Source organism: Cetorhinus maximus, chromosome 20 (assembly GCF_964194155.1).
Source record: "Cetorhinus maximus chromosome 20, sCetMax3.hap1.1, whole genome shotgun sequence".
Taxonomy (NCBI): Eukaryota; Metazoa; Chordata; class Chondrichthyes; order Lamniformes; family Cetorhinidae; genus Cetorhinus; species Cetorhinus maximus.
The window spans coordinates 76,669,249-76,697,172 of NC_135898.1; the positions used below are offsets into that span (position 1 = coordinate 76,669,249).

Sequence of the window (27,924 nt, forward strand, 5' to 3'; positions counted from 1 at the left end):
AGAGCATAGCACCCAGACAGTTCCAATGACAGAATGAAGGGAGGAAAGGTTTACGAATAATGAAGAGAGCGTTTGGAATAGTTTGCAGGGCTACAGAATATTGTGGATATAGGAAGGGGCAAGACCCAAGAGAAAATAATAAATTAAGGTAAGTATTTTGAAGTGAATAATTGGGGGACGGCAAACAATATAGATTAGCTATAACAGGGTCATGGGTTAGCAGGGCTCAGTGTTGGTTTAACGCGTGCAACAGAGTTATATAGGGTGGGGAATAGGAGGCCAAGTAAAGCTTGGAAATAGTCAAATCTGGAGGTGACAGATATATGGATTACAGTAATAAAGAGGCTTAATTGAGGTGAAAGTAGGCAGTGTTGCGGAGGTGGATGTAATTGGTCTTTGTGCACCTCAGTGAAAATGGACAATGGCCACAGGGTTGAAAGAGATGGGTGACATGGTTTGGTGGAGAATGTAAATGGAGGCACTGAGATCACTTATGAGATTCAAACCTGGAATGGTAGCAGTATAGGAGCTCACTTCAGTTGTAATGATGAGTGGGAATAGGAATCAATAGGAATTGATGCTGAAGACGGAATACATGAAAGATATCATGGCCAGTTGAGGGGAACAGGAGGAGAGTAGTGCCAAGGAGGAGACAAAAAGGGGAGATACATGTATAGTCCCAAGTCCAACACAACAACTAAGGTGCACATGTGACTCATTTTGAAGAGAATCCTGAGTTATGTAAAGATGATAGATTCAGATGAAACCGATAGAGGTCAGAAAAGAAAGAAAGAATATGACCAGTACTAAAGTCAAGGGCCAAGAGGGTAGCAGTGGAATATAGTCTACTTGTGGGTAGGCTAACAGGAAGCCAGCGATAAAGGGCAATCTGGTTCACAGTTTGTACAAAAGGAGTCACACCAAGAACCACTGACGTTGACAAGTAACATTCGCACCATGCAAGTGCCAGGCAATGACTATCTCCAACAAGAGAGAACCTAAACATCGCCCCTTGACGTTCAATGGCATTACCATCACTGAATCCCCCACTATCAACATCCTGAGGGTTACCGTTGACCAAAAACTGAACTGGACTAGCCATATAAATACTCTGGCTACAAGAGCAGGCCAGAGGCTAGACACCCTGCGGCAAGCAACTCACCTCCTGACTTCCCAAAGCCTATCCACCATGTACAAGGCACAAGTCAGGAGTATGATTAAATAGTCTCCACTTGCCTGGATGACTGCAGCTCCAAAAACACTCAAGAAGGTTGACACCGCCACCCAGGTTAAAGCAGCCTGCTTGATTAGCAACCCATCCACAAATACTCATCCTCTCCACCACCGACGCACAGTGGCAGCAGTGTGTACCATCTACAAGATGCACTATATTGACTCACCAAGGCTCCTTAGACAGCACCTTCCAAACCCACGACTGCTACCATCTGGAAGGACAAGGGCAGCAGATGCATGGGAACACCACCACCACCTGGAAGTTCCCCTCCAAGCCAGTCACCATCCTGACTTGGAAATGTATCGCCGTTCCTTCACTGTCGCTGGGTCAAAATCCTGGAACTCCCTCCTTAACAACACGGTGTATCTACACCACATGGACTGCAGTGGTTCAAGAAAGCAACTCACCAACATCTTCTGGAGGGCAATTAAGGATTAGCAATAAATGCTGGCTTAGCCAGTGATGCCCACATCCCATGAGTGAATTTTTTTTTTTTAATTCCAGAAAGTCAGCCAAAACACTGTTTGAAGTTGAACCAAAATGTCTAATGCAGGAATGGAGAGTTTCCAAAAGAGCCAACAGAATTCATCCAACCAAGATCAGAGTGTCTTTAGAGGCCAACATAAAGGACTAATGGATATGGTGGGTGGACATAATGGAGTTGAGGGAAGGAGTGCGCCTGCACTGGGAACCATCTGAAAATAAACAGCAAATTCCCCCACCCCCCGCCCCCAACCGAAGACCCGAGCTGACCCCTAATGCTGTTTTTAAAAGCGGGGGGGCGGTGTCATGACCTCCTTGCATCCGACCAAGCTGCTCTGGACCCTAGGCCCAGGGGACGCAACGCGCTGCACTGCCTAGATCGCGCCTGGCTTGAGTCGGGTGGTTGGCCAAGATAGGATCGCAAAAAATTTCTGGTAAGAAAGTAGAAGCAGACTAGCAACCTGACTCTGCCACTCAGGAAGTTAAAGATAGGAGGTTGGCATGTGTCTATCTGTGCTTTGTCTTGTCATAATAGAGAACGCTATACTAAGTACCATATTCTTGCATGAAGGAAATAACATGTAAATTGCTGTTTTGTTAGAAATGGTGTATGGAACTCCAGACACTGGTGTGGGAAGAGGAAAAAATTGACAGTGAATGGGGAGGAGCAAATGCAAATGATGGTGAAAGAAGGGTGAATGCAAATACCACTGAGGGAACAGCTAGAGGGGAGAGAAAAGATGTGCTTGGTGGGATCATGGTGTAAATGTTGGTAGAAAATTGTTAAAAGTTGAGGCTTGCAGATGCAAGGGAAGAGCAAGAGGGACCTTGTCACATGAAGGACAGGTAAAAGTTATGCATAATAGTAGCAGCAGTCAAAGGCCTTATTAACTGCAGCTAAGGGAAACCATAGAAGTTCAAAGTCCACCATAGCAAATTGAGAGTTTCATTTTAATGTAAAATATAGAGAGAGTTTGGAAAAAAAATAAATGTCATGATTTCCTCCCCTCTACTCAACCAGCCTCAAATACACATCCCTCCAAGCCCATAATATGTGGTTGATTCTTATTGCCCTCTGAGGTAGCCTACCAAACTACTCCATTGTAAACGATTACTACAGAACACTATCATAAGAGCAATATTGGATGTACTGAAATGTTTCAATTAATATATAATTAACACAAGACTTCCAGTTCCAGCATAATCAACCCTGAAAAGTAATTCCCACAAATGTCTCTGAGCTAGTTTCCAAATTGGGATAGTTGTCCCTTGACTAGTAAAGCAACAGCTTGATGTAGTTGTATTCTATCATATCTATCAGCCAGCATCCAAACTTCTGATCACATCCCTGGATGTTTCCTGAACCACCAACAGGATGCAGGACATAGAACCCACTAGGCTCAACATTGATCCCAGACCCCATTAAGTTTTTCATGGCTTCAGGTCAGCCAAGGCTAAGGAAACCTGATTACCAGGAACTGAATATTTCTCCCTGTTGAACATCACTTAGAGAAAACTTAACAGAATTGACGTTTTAACAGAATTGACATTTAACACACACATGTAAATTTGCTTTTCTGGATTTTTTTCTTTGCAGTAATTTAGGAATTGATGTGTTCGATGCGGAACCAGAACCGGAACCAGAACCAGAAATACTGGAGCCTTTCCCCTCGTATTCTTATAAAGGACCACATGGTCCTAGACCACTACTTGATGATTTTCCAGAGTAAGGAACCAAATTTGCTTTCTCTATATGCTCTGGAACTGTAACAGATGCATATGAATATTTCAACAAGAAATTAGAATTTGCTTTTAATTCAAACTTTTGAATCAAAGCTTTATAGGGTGAAAATAACTACATTTGTAATGCTTTTGGGGAAAGAAGTATCTTCCTATGGAAAGTGATCCTGTACTAAATATCTACTCGATAGCTATTTGTGACAGATGTTTTGTAGGAGCACATGTACCTAACTGATCCCATTAAGAAGCCTCTCTTGATGTAATTACATAATTTGGCAATTTTCTATGTTTTGACTGGGTGCCTTATTTTAAGGCATAAACATGTACTGGATCAGTTTGCACTAACTGAACCAGTGCAGTTTATGATGTAAATCAGGCAACCCACTCTGGGAGATGATAAATGAATGTTTTTTATTGAAGTACTTCTCCTCAATGTCCTTCATATAATTTTCCTTTTAAACTCCGAACAAGTTACATTTGAATCTTCATCGCAACATTGTGTATAGGTGTTTTTTTTTACAATATGCATTTGTAGCCGTTTTAAAAAATTACACTTGACAGACATTTTATTTTACTTGATACTCATCTATTATCTGTGTAATATAATAAGGAAACCAAATAATACCACTTTCTCTCTCTCTCTCTCTCTCTCGCCCTTTCTTCCCACCCCCCCTACAAAAATAAGGCCTGATTCAAGACATGGACCATCATACGGATCCCTACCTCTTTCTGCCAGAGACTTTGATGCTCCCCCTTATAATAGGTGGCATGACAGGTAACATCTTTGAGCAGTTTCTATCTGTTTGTTTTGTTAAACTAAGCAGGAACATGGGAACAAGTGTAGGCTGTTTAGCCTGTTTGACTATCCAGTGAGGTCATGGCTGATCTGTGACCAAACTTCATACAGGTGCCTCTGCCTCATAACCCTTAATGCCTTTGGTTAACAAAATCATGGAAGTAAAATTTACTATAAAGTTATTTTTACCCACAACACTTCAACTTTTAGATTGCAGACTGGTCCATGGAAATCACAATCTCCCTGGTTCATCTATTTTTGAATTTTTCAAGTCAGAGACAAAGCTACACAAATCAGTTATTTTTATTAACCAATGAAGAATTACTTATTTTTATTGAAATTATATTTTGTGAACAGTTTAATTCTGTTATCATGTCTTCCATTGTATCTACCATATGTATTTTTTTATCTACCTAATGTATCAACATTTTTAATACTGGATTTCCAAATGATTAACTGTTAAATGCTTTACTTGTTATTGCTTCTTTCTGGCTTCTGCAGTCTACACATAAATTCTTGTGGTCTGGTCTTTCGTGACTGGAGCTAATACTATGATGTCATATTTTTGTGTTTTTCCTGTTACTTGTGTCTTGTTGCAAACTAGCACCCAATATGACAAAAATGTTTTATTCAGCATAGATGGGGATGGGGGAAGTTAGCTTTCCTCTTGGATGTAAATTTCTTGAATGGATATATCCTCTGTTGTCTGTGCGTAGTGGCAAAATTTTAATTATACGTGAGGTTGAATTACTTTAAAAATGAGGCACAACATAAACATGATTGGTATTGTACCTCTTTCGGCATTCTGCACATTACCAAATAGGAGCTAATATTTAACTTTTTAGAATAGTTTTGTCTGTAAAATGCAATTATGGCATACTGCTTCCACCTCACCAAACAGAAATTGTTTAATTTATTGGAATCTTCCTTTTGTTATTCAGTTTACCCACAATTTGAGGTTCTACCACAACCCAGTATTAGATGAGTTGCAATTGTATGTTCCCAATGTGCAAGACCTTAAAATACAATATTATACAATATTAACATTTATATCCTTATACCATTTTGTATTTGTATTCAGAGTTTATCAGTATTTACAGCATGAAAAAACAAACCATTTAGCCAACAGGTCCATGCTGGTGCTTATGCTCCACATAAGCCTCCAACCACCCTTCATCTAACCCCATCAACATATCCTTCTAGCCCTTTCTCCCTTGTGTTTATACAGCTTCCCATTAAATGCATCAATGCTAGTCCCCTCCACTACCATTTCTGTAACTTTTTCAAATAAATTGAATGATAATTTAGTGATGTAATCAGTAACTTATAGTTATGAATCAATAAAAATTGTCGGAATTATTTATCAGCAAAGGCATGGCTTATTATTTGCTAGCTTCAAGCTTTTTTTTTAAACATGTTCATGGCATGTGGGCATTGTTGACAAGGCTGCATTTATTGCCCATCACTAATTGCCCTTGAAGGCAGAGGTGAGCTGGTGCCCTGAATCTCTCTAGTCCTTGTGGTGATGGTACTCCCACAATGCTGTTAGGTAGACAGCTCCAGGAATTTGACCCAGTGACAATGAAAGAACAGCAATACATTTCCAAGTCAGGTTGGTATGTGATTGGAGGTAATAATGTTCCCATGCACCTGCTGCCGTCGTGGAGGTCACAAATTTGAGAAGTGCTATTGAAGAAGCTTTGTTAAGTTGCTGCAATGCATCTTGTAGATGGTATAGACTGCAGGCATGTTGCACCAGTGATGGAGGGTGTGAATATTTAAGGTGGTGGCTGAGATGTCAATCAAGCAAGCTTCTTGAATGTTGTTGGAGCTGCCATCATCAGTGAACTCTCCACTTCTGATCTTATGATGGAGGGAAGGTCATTGATGTTTGGGTCCAGGATACTGCCCTGACCACTTCTTGCAGTGATATCCTCAGATTATTGGCCCCTCACAACCATCCATCTTTGTGCTTCAGTCAGTGGAAAGTTATCTCTAATTCAGATTGATTTCAATTTTACTGGAGCTTCTTGGTGCCACCTTTGGTCAAACGTTGTTTTATCAATGTAGTTGCTCTTGCCTTGCCTCTGAAATTCAATTATTTTGACCTTGACAATTTTTTTCCTTTTTTGGGTACATGCCAGTGTTGTACTGGAACAGAAATAAAAGCAAAAAACTACGGATGCTGGAAATCAAAAAAGTGTTGTACTGGAACAGCTTGGCTAGAGGTGTGGCTAATTCTGGAGCAAAGGCCTTCAGCACTACAGCCAGAATGTTACCAGGGCCCATATCCTTGGCTACGTCCAGTGTATTCAGCCATTTCTTCATATCACGTGAAGTGAATTGAATTAGCTAATGGCTGGCATATTTGATGGTGGGCCCTCAGGACAAAACCTAAGATCATCCACTTGGCATTTATGGCTGAAGGTTATTGTGAGTGCATTAGCCTTGCCTGTTTCACTTGTGTTGGGCTTTGCTGTCATTGAGAATGAAGATGTTTGTGAAGCCACCTCCACCATTAGTTGTTTAATTGTTCATCGCCTTTGTGCATGGTTGTGGCAGGACTGCATGTCTTTGATCTGATCTGTTGGTTCTGAGATGGCTTAGCCCTGTCTTTAGCATTCTTCTTCTGTATAGTATGGATGAAGTTTTATGTTGTATTTTCACCAGGATGGCACCTCATTTTTAGGTATGGCTGGTGCTACTCTCGAATTGCTCTTCTACACTCTTCATTGAATCAAGCTTGGTCATCTGACTTGATACAGATTGTGGTGGATTGTCATCATAAAACTTTTTAGGGGAGCAAGCTGTGTGCAAATTGGCTGCCATGTCTCCTGCATTACAACAATGAAAGTGCTTAATTGGTGTCTGCGGTCATGAAAGGCACTATATAAATGCAAGTCTTTCTTTTAGCTCCATAAGGACTGTGCGGTGGTCACTCCTACCAATACTGTTATGGATAAATGCATTTGACACAGATTAATGAAGATGAGGTCAAGTAGGTTTCCCCACCCCAAACCCCCATGTTGGTTCATTCATGCGGGCGCAGTCTGGCAGCTATGTTGTTCAGGCCTCCAACCAGCTTAATCAGTTGTGGAGCTACCGAGCTACATTTTATGATGGACCCTCAGTGCTTCCTCCAAGTAGTAATCAACATGAAGTACTGACTCATCAACTGAGGGAGGGCAGTAAGTGGTGAAGAGCAGGAATTTTCTTTGTCCTTGTTTGACCTGATGCCGTGAGACTTCATGGAGCCTGAAGTTAATGTTAAGTACACCAAGAGTCACTCACTCCTGACTGTTTAACAGTGGCGTTACCTTTTGATGGATCTGTCCTACCAGTGGGAAAAGACGTACTCACAGATGTGAATTTGACAGTGGTTATTTTCTGCCTATTGCACAGTATTAGTACTGTCTTATATGCCATTATTTTTATGAGCTTATTTTTGCCAACCTCTCTCACTTAGGTAGACGGCAGAGTAGTCCATTTTTCAGAAAGTTTATATTACACAGATCTGTAACACAGTATTTTTGGCATCTTTTTTGGTATAAATGTGGCCTTAATGAATTACAAAAATTGTATTTTTCTATATTTAAACAATTTCCCCATCCTTTTAGTATGTAAAAGACCATCCAGAAGTGTTATAGCTACAAACACCATCTCTTCACCCCACCTAGTCACACAGTTTCATGGGAGAGTTAAGAAAACAGAAAATCCTGAGGCTAATTTAGAGGAAACACTGTAAAATTCCTCTGATTCCCTAAATCAATCAACTAAGCTACAGGAGATCCAGTAATTCATGAATTTCACTTGTTCCAACCACACAACGTACCTTAACTTGAAATGTCCTTCACTGCCAGGACTTTATCCTTCTCCTTTTTTCAAGAATTCAGGGAATCGACACTCTGTCTGCTTTGGAAATCTGTTCCAGGGGCCTATGACACTCTAAATATTTACATCTAACCTAATTCTTTGCCTCATTTTCTGCCACCCCAACTCAATTGAATAGAATCTAACCTCTTCAAAAACCTCAACCATATTACTTCGAAATCTTTATTTTCTAATGGAAAATAAGCCAACTCATTAGCTAATAATGAACAGTGAATATAGTTTTAGTCATCCATCTTTATACCTCCTCCAAATACTTTCTGTCCCATTCCAGGTGAGGAGACCAAACTATTTCCTACCTTAATAGTACAATATAAAATCCTATTTCTCTTTTAGTGGCCTCTTCACACTGCTTCTGAATCATCAATGAACCATTTTCTCTTGGTTTCTGTAACATTTATTGTGGGTAATATGCATTCCATACATATACCTGGAGTTTTTCAGACCCAAGAGCATAACCCTGCGCTTATCCACACTGAAGATACCTACTGAAGATACACATGGGCCTATTTCTCCTAATTTGTCTAAACTAGTCTTTAGCCTGTTGCTTGGTCTAAATTCCTGACTCTTACGTAGATATTGTTACTTGCAAAGTTGTGAATGCCTCATTCAAATCATTTATGAAGATGATGAACAGCAACATTGTGCATCTTTATGGGACTTCACTTGAGTTCTAGGTGAATCTTGAAATCTTGAAACCCTGCCTACAAGGGTGTTGTGTATCTCTTTTTCAGCATGTATCTAATTATGAAACACACATGATACAATTTTTCCTGATAACTTTCTATGCATCACCTTATTGGAAACTTTCTAGGAATTCAAGTATACGATATCTACCAAGCTTCCATAATCCACTAAATTGGTCACTCACAGTTTTCATAATCCACTAAATTGGTCACTCACAGTTTTCAATCAGTTTAGTGAAGTAGGATATTCATTCCCTAAAATCCTACTTGTATTCTCTAATAACTTCAAGCTTTTTTATTAATTGGACACTTTTTCAGGGCAAATCATCTCTTGATTACAAGTTATTGAAAATTTTCTGAGGTTGATTATAGAGGATTGCTAAGAGTTCTAAGCTCCTTTAGGCAAATAAACATGGATTAATTAAATAAATTACAAAGAATAAGCACCATCACCTCCTTTAGCCAGTACCACTATCATTAACACTCTTTTGTCCATGACATCTCTGGCAATCTCTCCTTTGCCTCAACCTATTACTGTCCTTCTATCCAGCTTCACCTGCTCCACCCCCCTTAAACAGTATAAATTTCATTAAATTTTTACTTCTTTTTAGCTCTGAAGAAGAGTCATAAGGACTCGAAATGTTAACTCTTTTGTTTTTTTTTCTCTCCACAGATGCTGTTAGATCTGCTGAGTTTTTCCAGTATTTTCTGTTTTTGCTTCAGATTTCCAGCATCCGCAGTATTTTGCTTTTGACAAAGAATAATATGCCTGTTATAATGGAAATACAATGAACTTTTACTATCAATCGATATAAAAGAAAAATAATGCTTTTTTCCAATACATATCTCAATTACTAAAAGCCTTTCTTTAAATTTTGATTAGGCCTCGACCGCTTCCTCCTCCACTTCCTCCACCACCACCTTCGCTTCTCTACGGTGAACACAGACCACTTTCCCGTTTTGATGACTATGCTCCAGAGGAATTTAATGGACGTTCCAGGTAGTTAATTAATCATTGGAGTGTAAATAAGTAGAGCTAAATATTGTTTAAAATTTTATAAAGTGAATTGTTGCCATGGGGTCAGGGGGTTCAATCCTGAACTCCCAGTCTATCACAGTATTGTCATACTAAGTCAAGAGAGAGAGTCAAAGCGGCGTCTTTTCTGAGCTGTCCCAGACTGACTTGTGTTGACAACGGAGGCCTGTTTGTGGATCATCCTTCCAGTCGATTGCCACTAATTCATTTGTGACTGACGGAGATCGAGGACATTGGGACAAAATTGAGGGATATACATTATTAAATAAATTGGAAAATATTTCTATTTATGGGTATTACCTGATGTTAGAATCCAGTTAATCATAATGAAAACTGGATTCGGGAAAAACCCTACCATCACATTTGACTGAGTAATTTTTCTTTCTTTTAAAAACTAGGTTTAACCATTTCAGTGAGCATAGAGCAATACGCAGTTCTGAAGAAAATTCCCGTCTGCATAGTAGATATGCACCTTATTCTACAAGACTACCAGCACCTCAAGATCGCTTCAGGGATGAATTTGAAAGAAAACCTTATCCCTTTTCAAGCAGAAGAGAATTAGAACCACAGAGCTCTGCCCCATACACCATTTTTACACGTGATTACAATCATGGCCAGCCACCAGAGCGTGGTCCCAGCCTGAGTAAGCTTGGGGCTGGTTGTTATGATAATTTTGATGGCTTTCGTGAATATGATTGGAACTAAATCACTAACTTTAATGTGTATTCATTTTTTTTAATTTTGGGTATGGTAACTGCTTGTATTTTTCATAAAGTTTGCTTTTTCCAAAATTTAATATTGAAGGACCACAAACCCTTCCCTCACTTAATGCCTTTTACTATTTCTGTTGACTTAGAACCGTGTAGTTGTAAAAATAAAATTGTTAGTTATGACAGCGTAAAGTATGATGAAAGCAGAAACATTTGTTTAGGTTTTTTTACATAAATCAGTACGTATGAATATATGCTTATTGTCTTGGTTCCAGGTTTTTTGAAAGTGAATTTCTGAGCACAACAGATTGTAGATAACTTTTTTAAAATAAAATTAGAGACTTTAAATGTATCCTAAAATTGTGAATTGCACACATTGCCTCAAACTTAATTTACCACCACAAATGTTTGATTTTATTTGTGTTCTGCTTATGTACAGAAAGGCAAAATACATCACGGAAGTACATATTCATTTCTTGCTACAAATAAGCTAACTTCCTTGATGCACCATACCAACTAAGACATGCAATTCAATGAGGTAGTCCTGTTTGTACCTGCTGAGCTCATAAGTGGCATATTGTGTCAAGTGGTACTAAAAATAAATGTTTCTTTGCTCTAAAATAAAATGTATGTTGAGGTGGTTTCTTTCCAATGGATTTTATTACTCCTTGTTAAATGGACATTTTTTAACATTTTAGTTTATAGTTATTTTTCAGCAAACCATATTAAATTACACATGGCATACACCTGACATACACCTTAGTTATACACCCATACAATTATGGGTGATGGATGGCTTCCTGGTAGTTTGCAGATTTCTTGGCCTTTTTTCACAAATACACCGTGAGCATATAAACTATGTGGAATTTTGTTACTGGTGTAGGGTTCTTTTAAGAAAACAAATTCAGGGAAAGAACCAAGACACAAATTGAAGCTATTAACAAGACTGAAAACAATGAAGCAAAAACCAAATCTGTTGAGCAACCCTTATTCATGCATTTGTTACTTATAGGCTTGACTATTCCAGCGCACTCCTGGCCAGCCTCCCACATTCTACCCTCTAGAAACTTGAGGTTATCAAAACCCTGCCGCCTCTGTCCTTACCCTCACCAAGCCCCATTCAATCATTACCCGTATGCTCATTGACCCACACTGGTTCCCAATCAAGCAACGCCTTAGTTTAAAAAAATTCCATGCCTATTTACAAACTTTTCTGTGCCTTTGCCCCTCCCTCCCTCTATGATTTCCTCCAACCCTTCAAGGTATCCAAATTCCTCCAATTCTGCCCTCTTGAGCATCCCTGATTTTAATAGCTCCAACTTTGGCTGTGCCAGCTACTGCTTAAGCCCTAAGCTCTGAAAAACCTCATTGCCTCCCTACCCCTCTTTCCTCTTTTAAGGCATGTATAACAAAAAATGTCTAAGTCTAGCATCTAGTCTAAGTCTAAATCATCAAGACAATCGCAAGAATCCCAATAAAAGGGGGAAACAATTTATACAGTATGTGAGGAGAGTGCTGACTTGTTGGCAAGTAGCATTGCCATTGAGAACGCAACACTAATGGTGACTAGTTAACTGCCAAGCATTGTTTGAAATTTAAAATTAAAATTTGAAATTTAAACCAGGCAGCTTGACCCTGATTGGTTAAGGCATTGCCCCAAGGAATGAGCCAGCGAATGGCCACCACCCACTCCCCAAATTTCGAACAACACTTGGCAGTTAACTGTCAATCATCATCACTGATGCATTCTCCATGGCAATGCCACCTGCCAACCAATCAGTACTCTCCTCACTGTTATGACCCCAGCTGAGGTTACCCCTGGACAAGCCTGATCCCAGAGTGGAACCCAGCTCGATAGATCCTAACTTTCTTTGTTTAGATACGTGGAGAGTAGCTACTGAACAGAGTCACAGGAGTCAGCTGATGAACTTTTAACAAAAGAACAAAACATTTATTAAACAAGATGAACTATATTACAATTCTCCTTCACCCACAACGGTACCTTGACAGATATATACAGATTTGTAAAGATAACACAAGTTATCTCATACTTTAATGTCCACAGTAAGTACAGTCCATGTACCAATAGGCACCCTGTGGTCAGACACAGCACACTTTGAAACGAAGTGGCAGATGCCATCGCAACCAGTTGCTATGGATCTCTCCTCAACTCCCCCCACCCCTCCCCAGATGCTTGTCACTACCTGAGACAACCAGTCTCACTGAACTCCCATCTTTCACATGATCTCCATTCTCCAATAACTCACTTTGGAATCTTCTCCCAAAGTGACGCTTTCTCTCAGAGGCCTTCCACAAGGGTCCACCTCCAGGGTTTTGAATTCTTCTGATGTTCCTCTTCCCTGGGTCACTGCATGCATTCAAGCTGTCTTCCATTTACTCTCACCAATTCAGCGTTAACAGTACACCACTGCTTTATATGTCCATATGTTATGACCATGCAGGTGGTACAGCTGAGTTATTTAAAAATCCCAGAGGGAAACTTTAAACAATTATCATAACATATAATTTTTAAGTGTTATGTTTGAGATGCAACTTTAAATTCAGGAATCAGACGACCAGTTCTCTAGAGGTTTTATATTAAACTAAATGAAACATTTTATTAAGTTACAACACATTAAACACATATACATGGCTACAAACTACTACTATCATAACTTTTAATAAATTCCCAAACTAATCTCCATTAAGACAACAGCAGCCCATAGACTTAACCAAACACCAGGCAAAGCACTTTCACCTTAAAAATTCAATATGAGGTTCTTTTCGCTTTGGTTCCTGTGGTTGGAGGCTTACAGCTGCTTTTGATCTCACATTGCCTCTGCCCTACACACACAAAATGGTCATCTTGTTATTACCCACTATAGCCCATTGAATGTAAATTCTCATTGTATCACCAGTCTCTTCTAACAATTGCTTAGACCTGGAATTACTTCGTCAGTCTTTGAAATGTCGCAGGTGCATTCTTCATACCAAATGGCATGACTTTAAACTGATGTAGTCCACTTGGCGTTACAAAAGCTGATATCTCCTTTGCTCTCTCCGACAACGGTACCTGCCAATATCCTTTTAGGAACCTTTGTGATAAATTTCGATTGTCCCACTTTCTCAATGCAATCGTCCAACCGTGGTAAGTGATATAAATCCACTTTTGTCACCGCATTCACCTTTCAATAGTCCACAAACAGCCTTTGTGTTCCATCTAGTTTCCGTACCAGTACAACAGGCGAACTCCAGTTACTGCAACTAAACTCAAGGAAACCATTTTGAAGCATGAAATCAATTTCTTTTTGTACTTGTGATGACTTTGCTAGATTTAATCTATAAGGTTGTTGACTTATTGAAGATGACATTCCTATACATACATCATGTAAAGCTAAATTTCCCAACTTATTTCCACAGATAGGTTTGTGAGACTGAAATTGCTTTTTCAAATCGCTTTGACACTTGCTTGGAAGGTAACTCAATATTTCATTTACATTTTCAAACATCCCTTCATTATCCAACTTGATTAGAGGAAAATCAATTTCAGCGTCCTGCACTTCTACCTCTTCCTCATCATCCACCATTACTAATATCTATTTTTGTTCCTCTTCCCTGTCAAAGTACTTTTTAAGCAAATTTACATGACACACCCTCTGCTTCTTTCTTCTATCTGGAGTATTTATTAAATAATTTACTTCACTCAATTTCTTTTCAATCCTGTAAGGTCCATTAAATCTTGCATTTGATTAATCACCTAGTACTGGTAACAAAACTAGTACTTTCTCTCCAGAAACAAAACTGAATTTTAGCCTTCTTATCTGCTTTCACTTTCAACGCTTGCTGTGATATCTTTAAATGTTCCCTAGCCAACTCACATGCTCTGTTCAGTCTTTCCCTGAAATTTGATACGTAATCCAGGAGTAGTTTCTGAATTTTGATCCACCAATTTCTCATGAATCAATTTCAGTGGTCCCCTTACTCCATGACTATAAACTAGTTTAAAAGGGCTAAAACCAGTTGATGCATTTGGAGTGTCTCTAAAAGCAAATAACAAAAATGAAATTCCTGTATCCCAATCATGGCAGTATGGTCTTATCATAGTTTTTAACATTTGATGCCATCTTTTCAAAGCTCCTTGTGACTCCAGATGAGTGTGCCCCACTTTATTACAATGAAAACATCTCAACTTTCAAATGTCACTTCTACCTTCAGCACCTTCCTTTTTATTCTGAGAAAAAACTTCCTGGGAACTTCCAGCTACTCCTTCTCTTCCTTGGCTGTTAACTTAAACTGTTTTATCCCCAAACTGTTTATTACTTCCTTAAACAGCTGTGACATGAAATTTGACCCTAATCTTTTTGCATTTCATTAGGTAAACCATATTGTGTGAAAAATTCTATTAACTCCTCCACAATCTTCTTAGTTGTAATATTTCTTGAAGGTATCGCTTCAGGAAACCTGGTAAACACATCCATTATTGTCAATAAATACTGATTTCCACTTTTAGTCTTAGGGAGGGGTCCTACGCAATCAATCATGATCCTGATAAAAGGTTCTTCAAATGCTGGTATTGGGATTAATATGGGGTTAATCACTGCTTGTGGTTTTCCTGTTATTTGACATGTATAACAGGTTCTACAGAATTTGACTACATCCCTATGCTATCCTGGCCAAAAAAAAACCTCTGTATCTTTTCCTGTGTTTTCCTAATTCCTAAATGTCTCCCCATTGGAATTTCAGGAGCAATCCTCAAAATCTCATTTCTATGCCCTAATGGGATAACAATCTGATATGCCTCCCTCCAGCTTTCATATGCTGAGACATGATCCGGCCTCCATTTTCTCATCAGAATACCTGAAGATAATAGCATACTGGAATACATTTTGCCTCGGTTTCTCAGTAAGCTTTCTGATATAACTGTTTTAATTGCAAGTAATTTTTCTGTAACTCCACTAACCTCTTTGAGTTAAACACTTCAACTGAACTGTCCTGCATTCCTTCCTCCTGAACAATGTTATCAAATACAGTACCAGCTAATTGGATTTCAACACCTTCTTCTTGCCTTTGAACTGCCTGCTTATCTTGTTTGTCTTGTTCTTCCCGATGCGCCTTTGATCTCGTTATAACACAATCAGGAAACAAGCTAGGATGTTTCTTCTGTAGCACTTCTGTTGAAGACACTTCTACAAGCTGCTCAACTACCATAGGCATCATTTGTGATCCAGCTACATCATTACCCAGAATAAATTGTACCCCTCAATGGGCAATTTTTCCACCACTCCAACTATAACTTCACCTGTCTTCCATTTGCTCTTTAAATTTACCTTCCACAACGGAATAGATTTAGCATCTTCATGAATCCCACTTATTATTACCTTCTCCTGCAATACTGCAACTCATATGCATTTTTTCACCACATCATAATTCACCGACATTTCTTCTGATAGTGAAGCATATACCTCAAGCGCCCTACCTACCAACTTAGACTGTAATAATAACATCCAGTTTTCTTGTGGCCATTTCATCTGTTTAGCTAACTTCTCAAATGAAATAAAGGATGCTTTAATATCTTTTTCCTCAAACTTTGGAAGAGCTTGTACGAATTTAAATATATCCCCACTGGGTTCTACTCTGGAGATAAATCCTTCCTCACCTATTGATATATCTTCTAACTGCCAACATTTTCAGTTGGAATTCTCTCTCTCTCTCTCTTTCTCTTTCCTCCTTCTCCATCTTCGTAATTTCTAATTCCATTGCTTCTAATTTAAGCTTTTTCATTTGCAACTGAAGTCTCACTACCTCCAGCTGTGGCTCACTATTGTCAGGTTTCACTTCCAACTGTAGATAATGTAGATTAACTATACCTGATTTCCTAGCCCCCGCAAATAACCCCAATTTTAACTTATCTGACAACTCTGTTAACTTACTTTTGGTTCTTTTCTCAAACCCAATCAGAGTTATCTCTTCTACTCCCAGACAAGTCTTAGCCATTGCCAAAGTCATTTTGCAGTCTCACCACTTCTAAAAAATCTCACCAACTCCTGAATTCAAACTGGATTTCATACTCTCATACTCACAAGCTTAAGATTCACCAATTTCAAACTAATCAAGGAATTAGAAATATAATTTATCCTGGGCGAGCTCCCAGTTGTTAAGACTGTGCAGTTGGTACAGCTGAGTTATTTAACCCAGAGGGAAACTATAAACAACTGTCATAACCTATAATTTTAAGTGTTATGTTTGAGATGCAACTCTAAATTTAGGCAGCAGACCATCAGTTCTTGAGAGGTTGTATATGAAACTAAATTAAACATTTTATTAAGGTACAACACGTTAAACACATATACATGGCTACAAACAATACTACCATCATAACTTTTAACAAATTCCCAAACTAATCTCCTTTAAGGCAACAGCAACCTATAGACTTAACCAAACACCAGGCAAAGCACTTTCACCGTACGAATTCAAAATGAGGTTCTTTTCACTTTGGTTCCTGTGGAGATAGAGGTTTACAGCTGCTTTTGATCTCACATTGCCTCTGCCATAGACGCACAAAATGGTCATCTTGTTATACCCACTACAGCCCATTGAATGTAAATTCTCATTGTATCACCAGCCCCTTCTAACAATAAAACCCCTTTCATAGTACCAATTTTATTAGTAATTTAAACATATTGCTTGGTTTCTGCTTGCTAGGTGCCAGAATTCACCCCACTTCTTGAATGCTCTATTGAAAAAATGCAAATGCACCCTATCTCTCTTACATATCAAAACTAGTACACATCAAAGCACCCAGGCTAGCTGGCTTTAATCCAACTAAGGCACAACCACAGACTAAATCTCTATTTTAAAAGAGAAATATTTTGTAATAATATATATATAAATAGCTTCATGACACATAGCAAAGAGTTACAGGCCTTCCGTTGTCTCTTTGGATCTTGCAAGGTGTCCTCACTTTAAATCTGCTTTTTGCAGCTTTTCTCTCTTTAAATCTGAAGCTTGAAATCGTTCTCTGCCCCTCACTCTTAACTTCACTTAACAGGACCTTTTCCAGGTTTCCCCTGTTCCACTCCCCTGGATTTTGGGGTCTTCCTTTAGCCTGGGACTGGCTATCTGTCCCTTCCAGATAGCTTCTGTCTGGCAGCTTTCTTCCAAACCAGCTGAACTCCAACAGCTTCCAAATCAAACTGCTGTTTCTCTTCTTCTGTATGTGTTTCTGTGGGAAGGGCCTGCCTCTCTGGTCCCCTGTTGCTAGGCAACAGCCCAATTCTTCTACCCTTGTTTATTTAACTTAGCTACAATAGTCATAAAAAACCTCATTAGAAATGCAAGCACCATTTTAAAGTGAAACTAAAACTCCATCTGACCTTTCTTAACACAGAAATACAGAACTACAAATCAAACTTAAACCTTAAAGCTAAAACTCATTCCTAACACCCACAAATACCAATATAACTTACTTAAACTATCTCTACTTCCTAACATCACATACAGTATGAATTGGTGTTTTCCCCTTATATTGGGTATTCTTGTGAGTGTCCTGATGAGTGCAAGATGAATAGCTTAGACATGTCTCTTTTCTCAGCAATACTCAAGTTCTGTACTACCAAACAACTATTTTAAACATATCTTAAAACCTACTTCTTTGTCCAACATGGGTTTTCAAAGCTGGCAGATTTTGGAGGGTAATGATTCTCCTAAAGCTTAGATGTTTTCAGAATTTGAAGTGGAGCAGATTAGGTTATCTTGATTCTGAGATGAAACTATTTCATTTTGGAAAAGATTTGAAACAATAGAGTTCTACTTTGTATGCTATATTTTTTCCGCATTGTTACACAATGGCCGTCCAGCAGAGCATGGTTCCAATTTAAGTAAATTGTGGAACGATTGCTATGACAATTTGGATGGAAGTAATGCTTATAGTGATCACTAACACTGTTCATGTATTGTCCATTCTTGTAGATAATTTATTTTTGCTATAATACTGAATAAAGTTTTACACAAATATCTGGTGCACAAGCTTAAGGTATTGGGTATCCTACATAAAATTGGATGTTTAAGGATCTGGCTATTAGGAAGGAAACAGCAAATTACTATTTAGGAGAGTTATATCAGACTGGGGAGAAGTGCTGAGTGGCGTATCCCAAGGATTGCGGATAGTGCTCCTATTGTTAACAATTTACATAAATGCTCTGGATTCAGAAACGACCTGTGCAAATCTTTAATTTTGAAATTGAAATAACTGCATGGTTTGGGCCTGTTTCAAGAATGGCAACAACTCGAATCTGTTGCATGCCCCTGCAAACAGAGGTACATGGAACAAGAAGCTGAGGAAGGCAATGTCAAGATTGATTTGATGCAGGAAAGGCATTCAGGTGACCACAGAACTGACAACAATGAAATAAACTCACTCTGCCCCATTGTCAATGCTGAGCTGACAACGAGAATTTAGTAGTACAGGTCGAGTATCCTTTATCCGTAAATCTAAAAGCCAAACACATCCAAAAACTGTACTTTTTTTGAGCCTCATCGACCTTTAGCATTGGAAGTCTAGTTGTTTGCCTGCACTGTTTACCTTGTGATTTTTTTTTGTAGTGAACATGTCAAAAAAACCTATTACAGGTACCTTGTATTTATTATTCAGTGATACATCTTACTTTTCTAGCCATTTTATTTACTTTAGACTATAGCTATCCCAGGCTTAGATGATTGTAATGTAAGTTTATATTTATTATGACCACAGCAGATGTTAATTACTGAGCAAACCAAACCCCAGAAGGAAACTTGGCTTACGGGCCATACCCTTTATTTTGTATTCTGGAAACAAGAAGAATGTACTGATCTCAGCAGCAAGAAGTCCAGTGACATTTTGGGGATTTTAAAAATTAAAAGTAAAAGCTTTATTAATAAGGAGAAAATAAAACTTAGGCACAGAATAATACAGTTACAAAGTTAAAATTAGTGTTACAAAACATTCCCCCAAAAGACTCCCTACTTGGTCTGACCCACAAGTAAACACCTTTCAGGCAACACTTCCTTATAGATGTTTAACCATACATACATAAAAATCCAATAATATTACCCAAGGCAAGCTGCTGTAGCTTTAACAAAGCATACCACGTGACCTCTTAAACTCTCTTCCACTCTGCTGTGGAAATCCAACACTTCAGAACAACACTGCTGTTTACAGCCCAAGACTTTTCTGGCTTGACTGGATGGCTGATTCAAACTTTATCCTCCCCCAGCCTGGAGCTGTTTTCAGGAAGTCTTCCTCAAATAGCCAACAGCTAACTGCCAACCCCTAAGCTCTCGACAGTAACTCTAAAATACCTTTTTCCCCTCTTTCATCTCCCATTGTTCTCACACCTCTTTGAAACTCAAATCCTTCCAACTATAAAATCTTTCATGTTTCTATTTTGTCTCTGCTTTCAGGTCAATAAAATGCAATATACCCACTCCTATTTACCCATGGAACTCCTGTAAAATGCAAAAATGTTTCTAGTTGCCTCTGGCTTCCCTTTGATATTCAAATGAACCCTCAACTTATCTAAAAATGCAAATGCTGGATCCAACCTATTTACTTGTACCTCAAACACACCATAATATCTCATGACAAATGCACACCTAATGCCGCTATTCTCTCTTGTCTTAACTTTCCAACATGTCCTTAGTTACCTTTCCCCAGCTTAATTAAATCATTTACACACAGGCACACAGCCTTCTTCATAGAATAACACAATATTCCTCAAAAATATTTTTTTAAAAACATCCATTCTCACATATGCAGTATCTGAGAACCAAAATGATCTCTAATCTGAAATGCAATTGGTTTTGAATAAAGGATACTGGACCTGTACCAGTAGACAACAACATAAGCAGTGCCAGTAGAGTGTATTCAACACTCTAAGTCAGGAGCCAGGGGTTTAAAGAAGTTGGGCAACTGTGTTGTAGGCCTATTTCTGACCTGTGTTTTCCCCTTCAAGTTTGATTTCTTCATTGGGTGTGTGTGAATTTACCCTAAAGTCTGAGGCCATCATGCTGAAGTTCTGAAACCGGATCAGTCTGCACCTTCAATATTGCATTGTTTTGATCACTGAGGCAGAAGGAAAATATTCAAGTCCTAGCAGCAGTGCAGATAATACTGACTCCATGTGTCAAACGACTTTAGCTTTGAGGAAAGATATAATTCAATCTTCAGTCTTGAAAATAGGTGAATTGGAAGGGACTGAGTATAGTGAATATAAAATGTTGAGCAGAGGTATTATTTGAAGGAATGCCATGACTGTTTCAAAAGGGAAAAGTACTAACTGGTAAAACTTAGATTCAAGACTGACAGCAGGAAGCAATTCTTCACATGAAGTCTTTATATCTGTAATGGTCTTCCAGATGATTGGTGGGGAAGCGGGGTAGGGGGGATGGTGCAGTGCAAACAAATTATGTATGGTCCGTCATCAGTGCCTATCTTTGTATTAACCAGGCAGCTGAAAAAGTAATTTTGGATTGAAGTGCAATTTTGCGACTGGATTCTAAGGGTCAACTATCATCAAGTCCTCATGCCCTAGTAACATGCTAATGTTATTGGACTCCTGAACCAGAGGCCAGAGAAATGAGCTCAACTCCTACCATGCATGGCAGCTGAGGAAATTTAAATTCAATTAATAAATCTGAAATTAAAAATTTAGTCTCAGTAATGGTGATCATTAATGGTGGAAACTACTGGCTGCTGTAAAAATCCATCTGGTTCACGGATATCCTGACTCCAGACCCACAGCGATGTGGTTGACTTAACTCCCTCTAAAATGGCATAGTAAATGACTCACTTGTATCAAACTGCTACAGAAAAGATAACGCTATGGGTGCACCTACACCACATGAACTGCAGCAGTTCAGGAAGGCAGCTCACCACCACATTCTCAAGGGCAATGAATGCTGGCCGTGCTAGCAACACACATGTCCTACGAGTGAATTAAAAAAATATAAAGACCACTAACTGGATGGTGATGAAGGAATCCTTTGTGGTCCCTGCATCTTTGAAAAGAATGAAGCAGGTTAAAAGGTCTATCTCAACCTCATTATCTGACTTTGATCCATAGCTTTGGTACCCTTGCCTAATTAAAACCTGGTGATTTCAGTCTTGAAAATTTTGATGGACCCAGCAACCACAAGGTAGAAATTTGCATTGCAGTGTGTGAGGGAAAAAAATGCTTCTTGATTTTACTCCTGAATGGATTAGTTCTTTGATTTACCCTTTATTCTGGATTCCCCCGCCAAATAAAATATCTTCTCTGTATCTATTTAATCAAATCCTTTTATCATTTTATAGGACCATAAGAGTTATGATGGCATAGAAGGAGGTCATTCGTTCCATTGAGCCCATGCTGGCTCGATCCAGTAAGTCCCATTCCCCACTCTATTCCTATAGCCTTGCACATTTATTTCTCTTATTATCCAATTTCCTTTTGAAATCATTGACCACATATGCTTCCAACACCCTCAGAGGCAGATAGTTCCAGGCCTTTACCAACTGCTGCATAAAAAAGTTCTTCCTCACATTCCCCTGATTTTCTTGCCCAAAGTCTTAAATCTGTGTCCTCCATTAGCTAACGGGAACATCTTTTCTTTATCTACCTTAGCTAAACCTTGTAATCTTGTACATCTCTATCAAACCTCCCCTCAATCTCCTATGTTTCAAGGGGAACAGCCTCAGCTTCTCTAACCTAACCTTGTAGCTAAATTCCCTCAGCCCTGGAACTGGTAAATCTCTGTATCACCTTAAGGACCTTCACATCTTTCCTAAAGTGCAGTCACAAGAACTGGACACTATAATCTAGTTGTGGCCTAAACATATTTTTTGAAAAAGTTCATTAAGTTCCTTGCATTTTGAGTTCAAAATGAAGATGGATTATGGATGAGGAAGGAGGATGCAATTTATGGTGGAGAAAAACAATCTGGAATTAATTCTGCTCTCCACTATAGTACTTGAGGAGTAAACAACCTGGAAACAGCTAGAGCAGCTAGCTAAACATTAAAGGCCGTCTCAACCAGAACTCCAACAACGAGGTTATCCACTGTTGCTATGATTGGAAAGTTTGGAACATTATGGTCACCTATGCCACTCGGCATGGCACTTAGACAATGACGAGTAAACAATTTGACCATGGAGAAAGAGGGTATACAATTGTCATCAAGTGTATTTAAATTTACAGCTTTTGAATTTGAAGGTGTGAGGTGGGCTGTCATACCAGTGAAGGCAGAAGAACAGTGAAGGGAGGATCATAAGAAAATGAAAATGATGAATTCAGGGTGGAAACAATATGGTTGTGGAGAAGGCAACAGGTATCTGTGGGATGGGTGTCCCTACTCACTAGAGAAATTGTTTCTTCTTGACAGGAGAGCAGGGAGGGCAGAAGGTGTGAGAGAGCAGGAACCTGTAGGCAGGAGAACATAGAGAGAGCGTTAGGGAAGCATGAAGAGAGCAGGGCCAGTGGGAAGTACAGCATGGAGAGAACAACACATGAAAGAACAGAGCCTGGAGAAGATAGGGGGCTGGTGAGGGCAGTATCATGGTGAGGATGCGAGACCGGAGAAGGCGGGAGGCTGCAGAGACCACAGCTGCAGAGAGCAGAGCATGGAGAAAGCACTAGGAAAGCAGGAGAGCAGGAGCACGGAGAGCAGCAGCACAGTGGGGAGGGGTGGGGCTGTGGTGAGGGTGGGGGCAGAGGGGGGAAACAGCATGGGAGAGCAGCTGCACACGGGGAGCAGTGCTTGGGAGCAGCTTGAGCCTGAGGCAAGAAGAGCATGCCTCTGAACCCTGTTCCCTCGCTTTCTTTTGACCACAGCACTCTGGGTGGCTGCTCATGTCAGCTATCTGTAAAGCTTGGCTCTGCATTTTGGATTCCCTGTAAGCTCTGGACCCCAATTTGAGAGCCACAGATATAAACAGAGGTGATAACAATGGTGCTACAACTAACTTCACTGTTACTGAATGAGGGCGGGGAAAAAACCGGCCAAGGTTCCTCCTCCTGAAGTGATTCCTGCTGGGAAGTGTACGCATGTATGTTGGATGAGAAGATCAGACCCAGCTTTGATACTTTATGTAGTATGGGTGTCGCTGGCTAGGCCTGCATTTTTTGCTCATCCCTAATTGCTCTTGAGAAGGTGATGGTGAGCTGCCTTCTTGAACTGCTGCAGTCCATGTGGTGTAGGCACCCCCACAATGCTGTTAGGAAGGGAGTTCCAGGATTTTGACCTAGCTACAGTGAAGGAATGGCGATATTTCCAAGTCAGGATGGCGAGTGGCTTGGAGGGGAACTTCCAGGTGGTGGTGTTGACATTCACTCTCTAACTGACATATGACGAATGGCTACTTGAGTGCAGGAGGGCACTTCAATAGATTATCCCATAACCTTCAAAACTGAAGAGGATACAAATCAAGTTAATGTAACCTGACCTCATAGTTTAATCCTTTATATTCTGGAGAATCTGCATCGTACCTGGCTTCCACCCTCCACCCCACTCCAAGACCGGTATATCTTTCATAAGGTATGATGCCACAATTGAATGCAGTATTCCTGGTAAGTTCTGAACAAGGCTCTGTATAACTGATTCATAACTCCCTCCTACCCTTTGTAACTCCAACTCACTCGAGAAAAGGGCCAACATTCCATTAGCATTTTTGATTACTTATTATACTTATGCACTAGAATTTAGTGATTTGTGTACTCCACATCCCTTTGTTTCTCCAAGTTCCTTGTCTCTTGTCATTAAGTGGATTACCTCACATCCCACAATGAATTCCACATGCCAGTTCTGCCCGCACACTTTATCATCTTGCCCCCATCAACACAACTTTCTGTGCCTCCTACCTTAGCCAGATCACTAGCGTAAACAGTAAGCTATTTTTGGGCTATTGCTGCCCTATTTAGGCCAGATGACCCAAATTAAAATCTAATCCTCCACATAATTCTAATTGTGAGATAAACTTGTGCTGCTCCTAACAGAAAAGTTAATATTTTAAATTTAAATCTTTCTGAAATAACTATTTGAGAAATCAATCTCCAGTTTGTTAGGAAGTCTTGAAAACAACAATGCAACACAAATCCTCAGGATGAGGGCAGATACTCTTCTACTTCAACTTGGAGAACTATCTAACACATGCTGGGAATGTACAAGAAGTACATGCTCAGAATCTACAATGTGGTTGGTGAAACCCTTCAAATGCCATGGCAAAGCATCCATTCAAACATAGCCTTTTAAGACACACTGAGGTCTTGAAACTAAACAAGGTAATAAAAGCTGCAAAAAAAAGCAATTCAATGGGTAAATTTAAATAGATTGTGAAATATTAAGGGTTTTATGTCTTTATTTGCTTTAATCTATTATTTTGGGTATTAACAATTTCAGTTACAGGGTGGGGTAAAGGGTCAACAGAAAGTTCTTCAACAAGAATTTTGAGTGAATCTATTGCTTCACCTCATCTTTCCTTTACGGAAGATTTTCCTAACTTTTAAAGAATTCATTCACAGATGTGGGCTTTGCTGGCTGGGCCAGCATTTATTGCCCAAATCTAGTTGCCCTTGAGAAGATGGTGGTGAGCTGCCTTCTTGAACCGCTGCAGCTCATGTGGTGTAGATACACACAAGGTGCTGTTAGGAAGGATTTTGACCCAGTGACAGTGAAGGAACGGCGATATATTTCCAAGTCAGGATAGTGAGTGACTTGGAGGGGAACTTCCAGGTGGTGGTGTTCCAGCTATCTGCTGCCCTTGTCCTTCTAGATGGTACTGGTCGTGGGTTTGTAAGGTGCTGTTGAAGGAGCCTTGGTGAATTCCTGCAGTGCATCTTGTCGATGGTACACACTGCTGCTACTGTGTGTCGGTGGTGGAGGGGGTGAATGGTTGTGGATGTGGTGCCAGTCAAATGGGCTGCTTTGTCCTGGACAGTGTCAAGCTTCTTGAGTGTTGTGGGAGCTGCACTCATCCAGGCAAATGGGTTGTATTGTGGTGACAGTCATTGTGGAGACGAGGTCCCGTCTTCACATTGAGGATATCCTCCATCGTGTTGTGTGGCACTACCACCGTGCTAAATGGGATAGATTTTGAACATATCTAGCAACTTAAGACTGAGCATCCATGAGGCATTGTGGGCCATCAGCAGCAGCAGAATTGTACTCGAACACAATCTGTAACCTCATGGCCCGGCATATCCCCTACCCTATCATTACCATCAAGCCAGGGGATCAACCCTGGTTCAATGAAGAGTGCAGGAGGGCATGCCAGGAGCAGCACGAGGCACACCTAAAAATGAGCTGTCAACCTGGTGAAGCTGTAAAACAGGACCATTTGTGTGCCAAACAGCATAAGCAGCAAGTGATGGACAGAGCTAAGCGATCCCACAACCAACGGATCAGATCTAAGCTCTGCAGTCCTGCCACATCCAGCCGTGAATAGAGGTGGACAATTAAACAACTCACTGGAGGAGGTGGCTCCACAATCCTCAATGCTGGAGGAGCCCAGCAGTGCAAAAAATAAGGCTGAAGCATTCGCAACAATCTTCAGCCAGAATCACCGATTGGATGATCCATCTCAGCCTCCTCCGGAGGTCCCCAGCATCACAGATGCCAGTCTTCAGCCAATTCGATTCACTCCACGTGATATCAAGAAATGGCTAAAGACACTGAATACTGCAAAGGCTATGGGCCCTGACAACATTCCAGCAATAGTACTGAAAACTTGTGCTCCAGAACTTGCTGCGCCCTAGCCAAGCTGTTCCAGTGCAGCTACAACACTGGCATCTACCTGCCCAGGTATGTCTTGTACACTAAAAGCAAGACAAATCCAACCCAGCCAATTGCCGCCTCATCAGTCTACTCTCCATCATAGGTAAAGTAATGGAAGGGGTCATCAACAGTGCTAACAAGAGGCACTTGCTTAGCAATAACCTGCTCGCTGATGCCCAGTTTGGGTTCTGCCAGGGCCACTCAGCTCCTGACCTTGTTACAGCCTTGGTTCAAACATGGACAAAATAACTGAACTCCCAAGGTGAGGTGAGAGTGACTGCCCTTGACATCAAGGCAGCATTTGACAGAGTGTGGCATCAAGGAGCCGTGGCAAAACCGGAGTCAATGGGAATCAGGGGGAAAGCTCTCCGCTGGTTGGAGTCATACCTAGCACAAAGGGAAATGGTTGTGGTTGTTGGAGGTCAGTCATCTCAGCTCCAGGACATCACTGCAGGAGTTCCTCAGGGTAGTGTCCTCAGCCCAACCATCTTCAGTAGCTTCACCAATGACCTTCCTTCCATAATAAGGTCAGAAGTGGGGATATTCGCTGATGATTGCATAATTGATTGAAGATACACCATTCACGACTCTTCAGAACTGAAGCAGTCCATGTCCAAATGCAACAAGACTTGGACAATATCCAGGCTTGGGCTGACAAGTGGCAAGTAACATTCGCACCACACAAGTGTCAGGCAATGACCATCTCCAACAAGTGAGAATCCAACCATCGCGTCTTGATGTACAATGGCATTACTATCACTGAATTCCCCACTATCAACATCCTGGGGGTTACCATTGACCAGAAACTGAACTGGACTAGCCATATAAATACTGTGGCTGCAAGAGCAGGTCAGAGGCTAGGAATCGTGCTACGAGTAACTCACCTCCTGACTCCCCAAAGCCTGTCCACCATCTACAAGGTACATGTCAGGTGTGTGATGGAATACTCCCCACTTGCCTGGATGACTGCAGCTCCCACAACACTGAAGAGGCTGGACACTGTCCAGGACAAAGCTGTCCGCTTGATTGGCACCTCATCCAGAAACATTCACACCCTCCACTACCGATGCACAATAGCAGCAGTGTGTACCATCTACAAGATGCACTGCAGGAATTCACCAAGGCTCCTTAGACAGCACCTTCCAAACCCATGACCACTACCACCTAGAAGGTCAAGGGCAGCAGATAGATGGGAACACCACCACCTGGAAGTTCCCCTTCAAGTCATTCATCATCCTGACTTGGAAATATATCGCCGTTCCTTCACTGTCACTGGGTCAAAATCCTAGAACTCCCTTCCTAACAGTACTGCGGGTGTACCTACAGCACATGGGTTGCAGCGGTTCAAGAAGGCAGCTCACCACCACCTTCTCAAGGGCAACTAGGGATGTACAATAAATGCTGGCCCGGCCAGCGAAGCCCACATCCAGTGAATGAATTTTTTAAAAAATTACACTCCTGACTTGCGCCTTGTAGACAGTGGACAGGCTTTGGGAAGTCAGGAGGTGAGTTACTTGTCACACAATTCCTAACCTCTGACCTGCTCTTGTAGCCACAGTATTTATATG

General features: G+C 40.4%; 1 protein-coding gene across 1 annotated transcript in view; it reads left to right on the forward strand.

Moving 5' to 3' along the window:
• LOC144694472 (uncharacterized) overlaps positions 1-11,199 on the forward strand; it is a 59,532-nt gene extending 48,333 nt beyond the window's left edge. Inside the window, exons 9-12 of the mRNA XM_078564937.1 lie at positions 3,315-3,443; positions 4,143-4,232; positions 9,711-9,827; positions 10,262-11,199. Coding sequence (XP_078421063.1) covers positions 3,315-3,443; positions 4,143-4,232; positions 9,711-9,827; positions 10,262-10,568 — 643 coding nt within the window. The 3' untranslated portion in view covers positions 10,569-11,199. The remainder of the gene's footprint in view (positions 1-3,314; positions 3,444-4,142; positions 4,233-9,710; positions 9,828-10,261) is intronic.
• Positions 11,200-27,924: the final 16,725 nt, after the last annotated feature.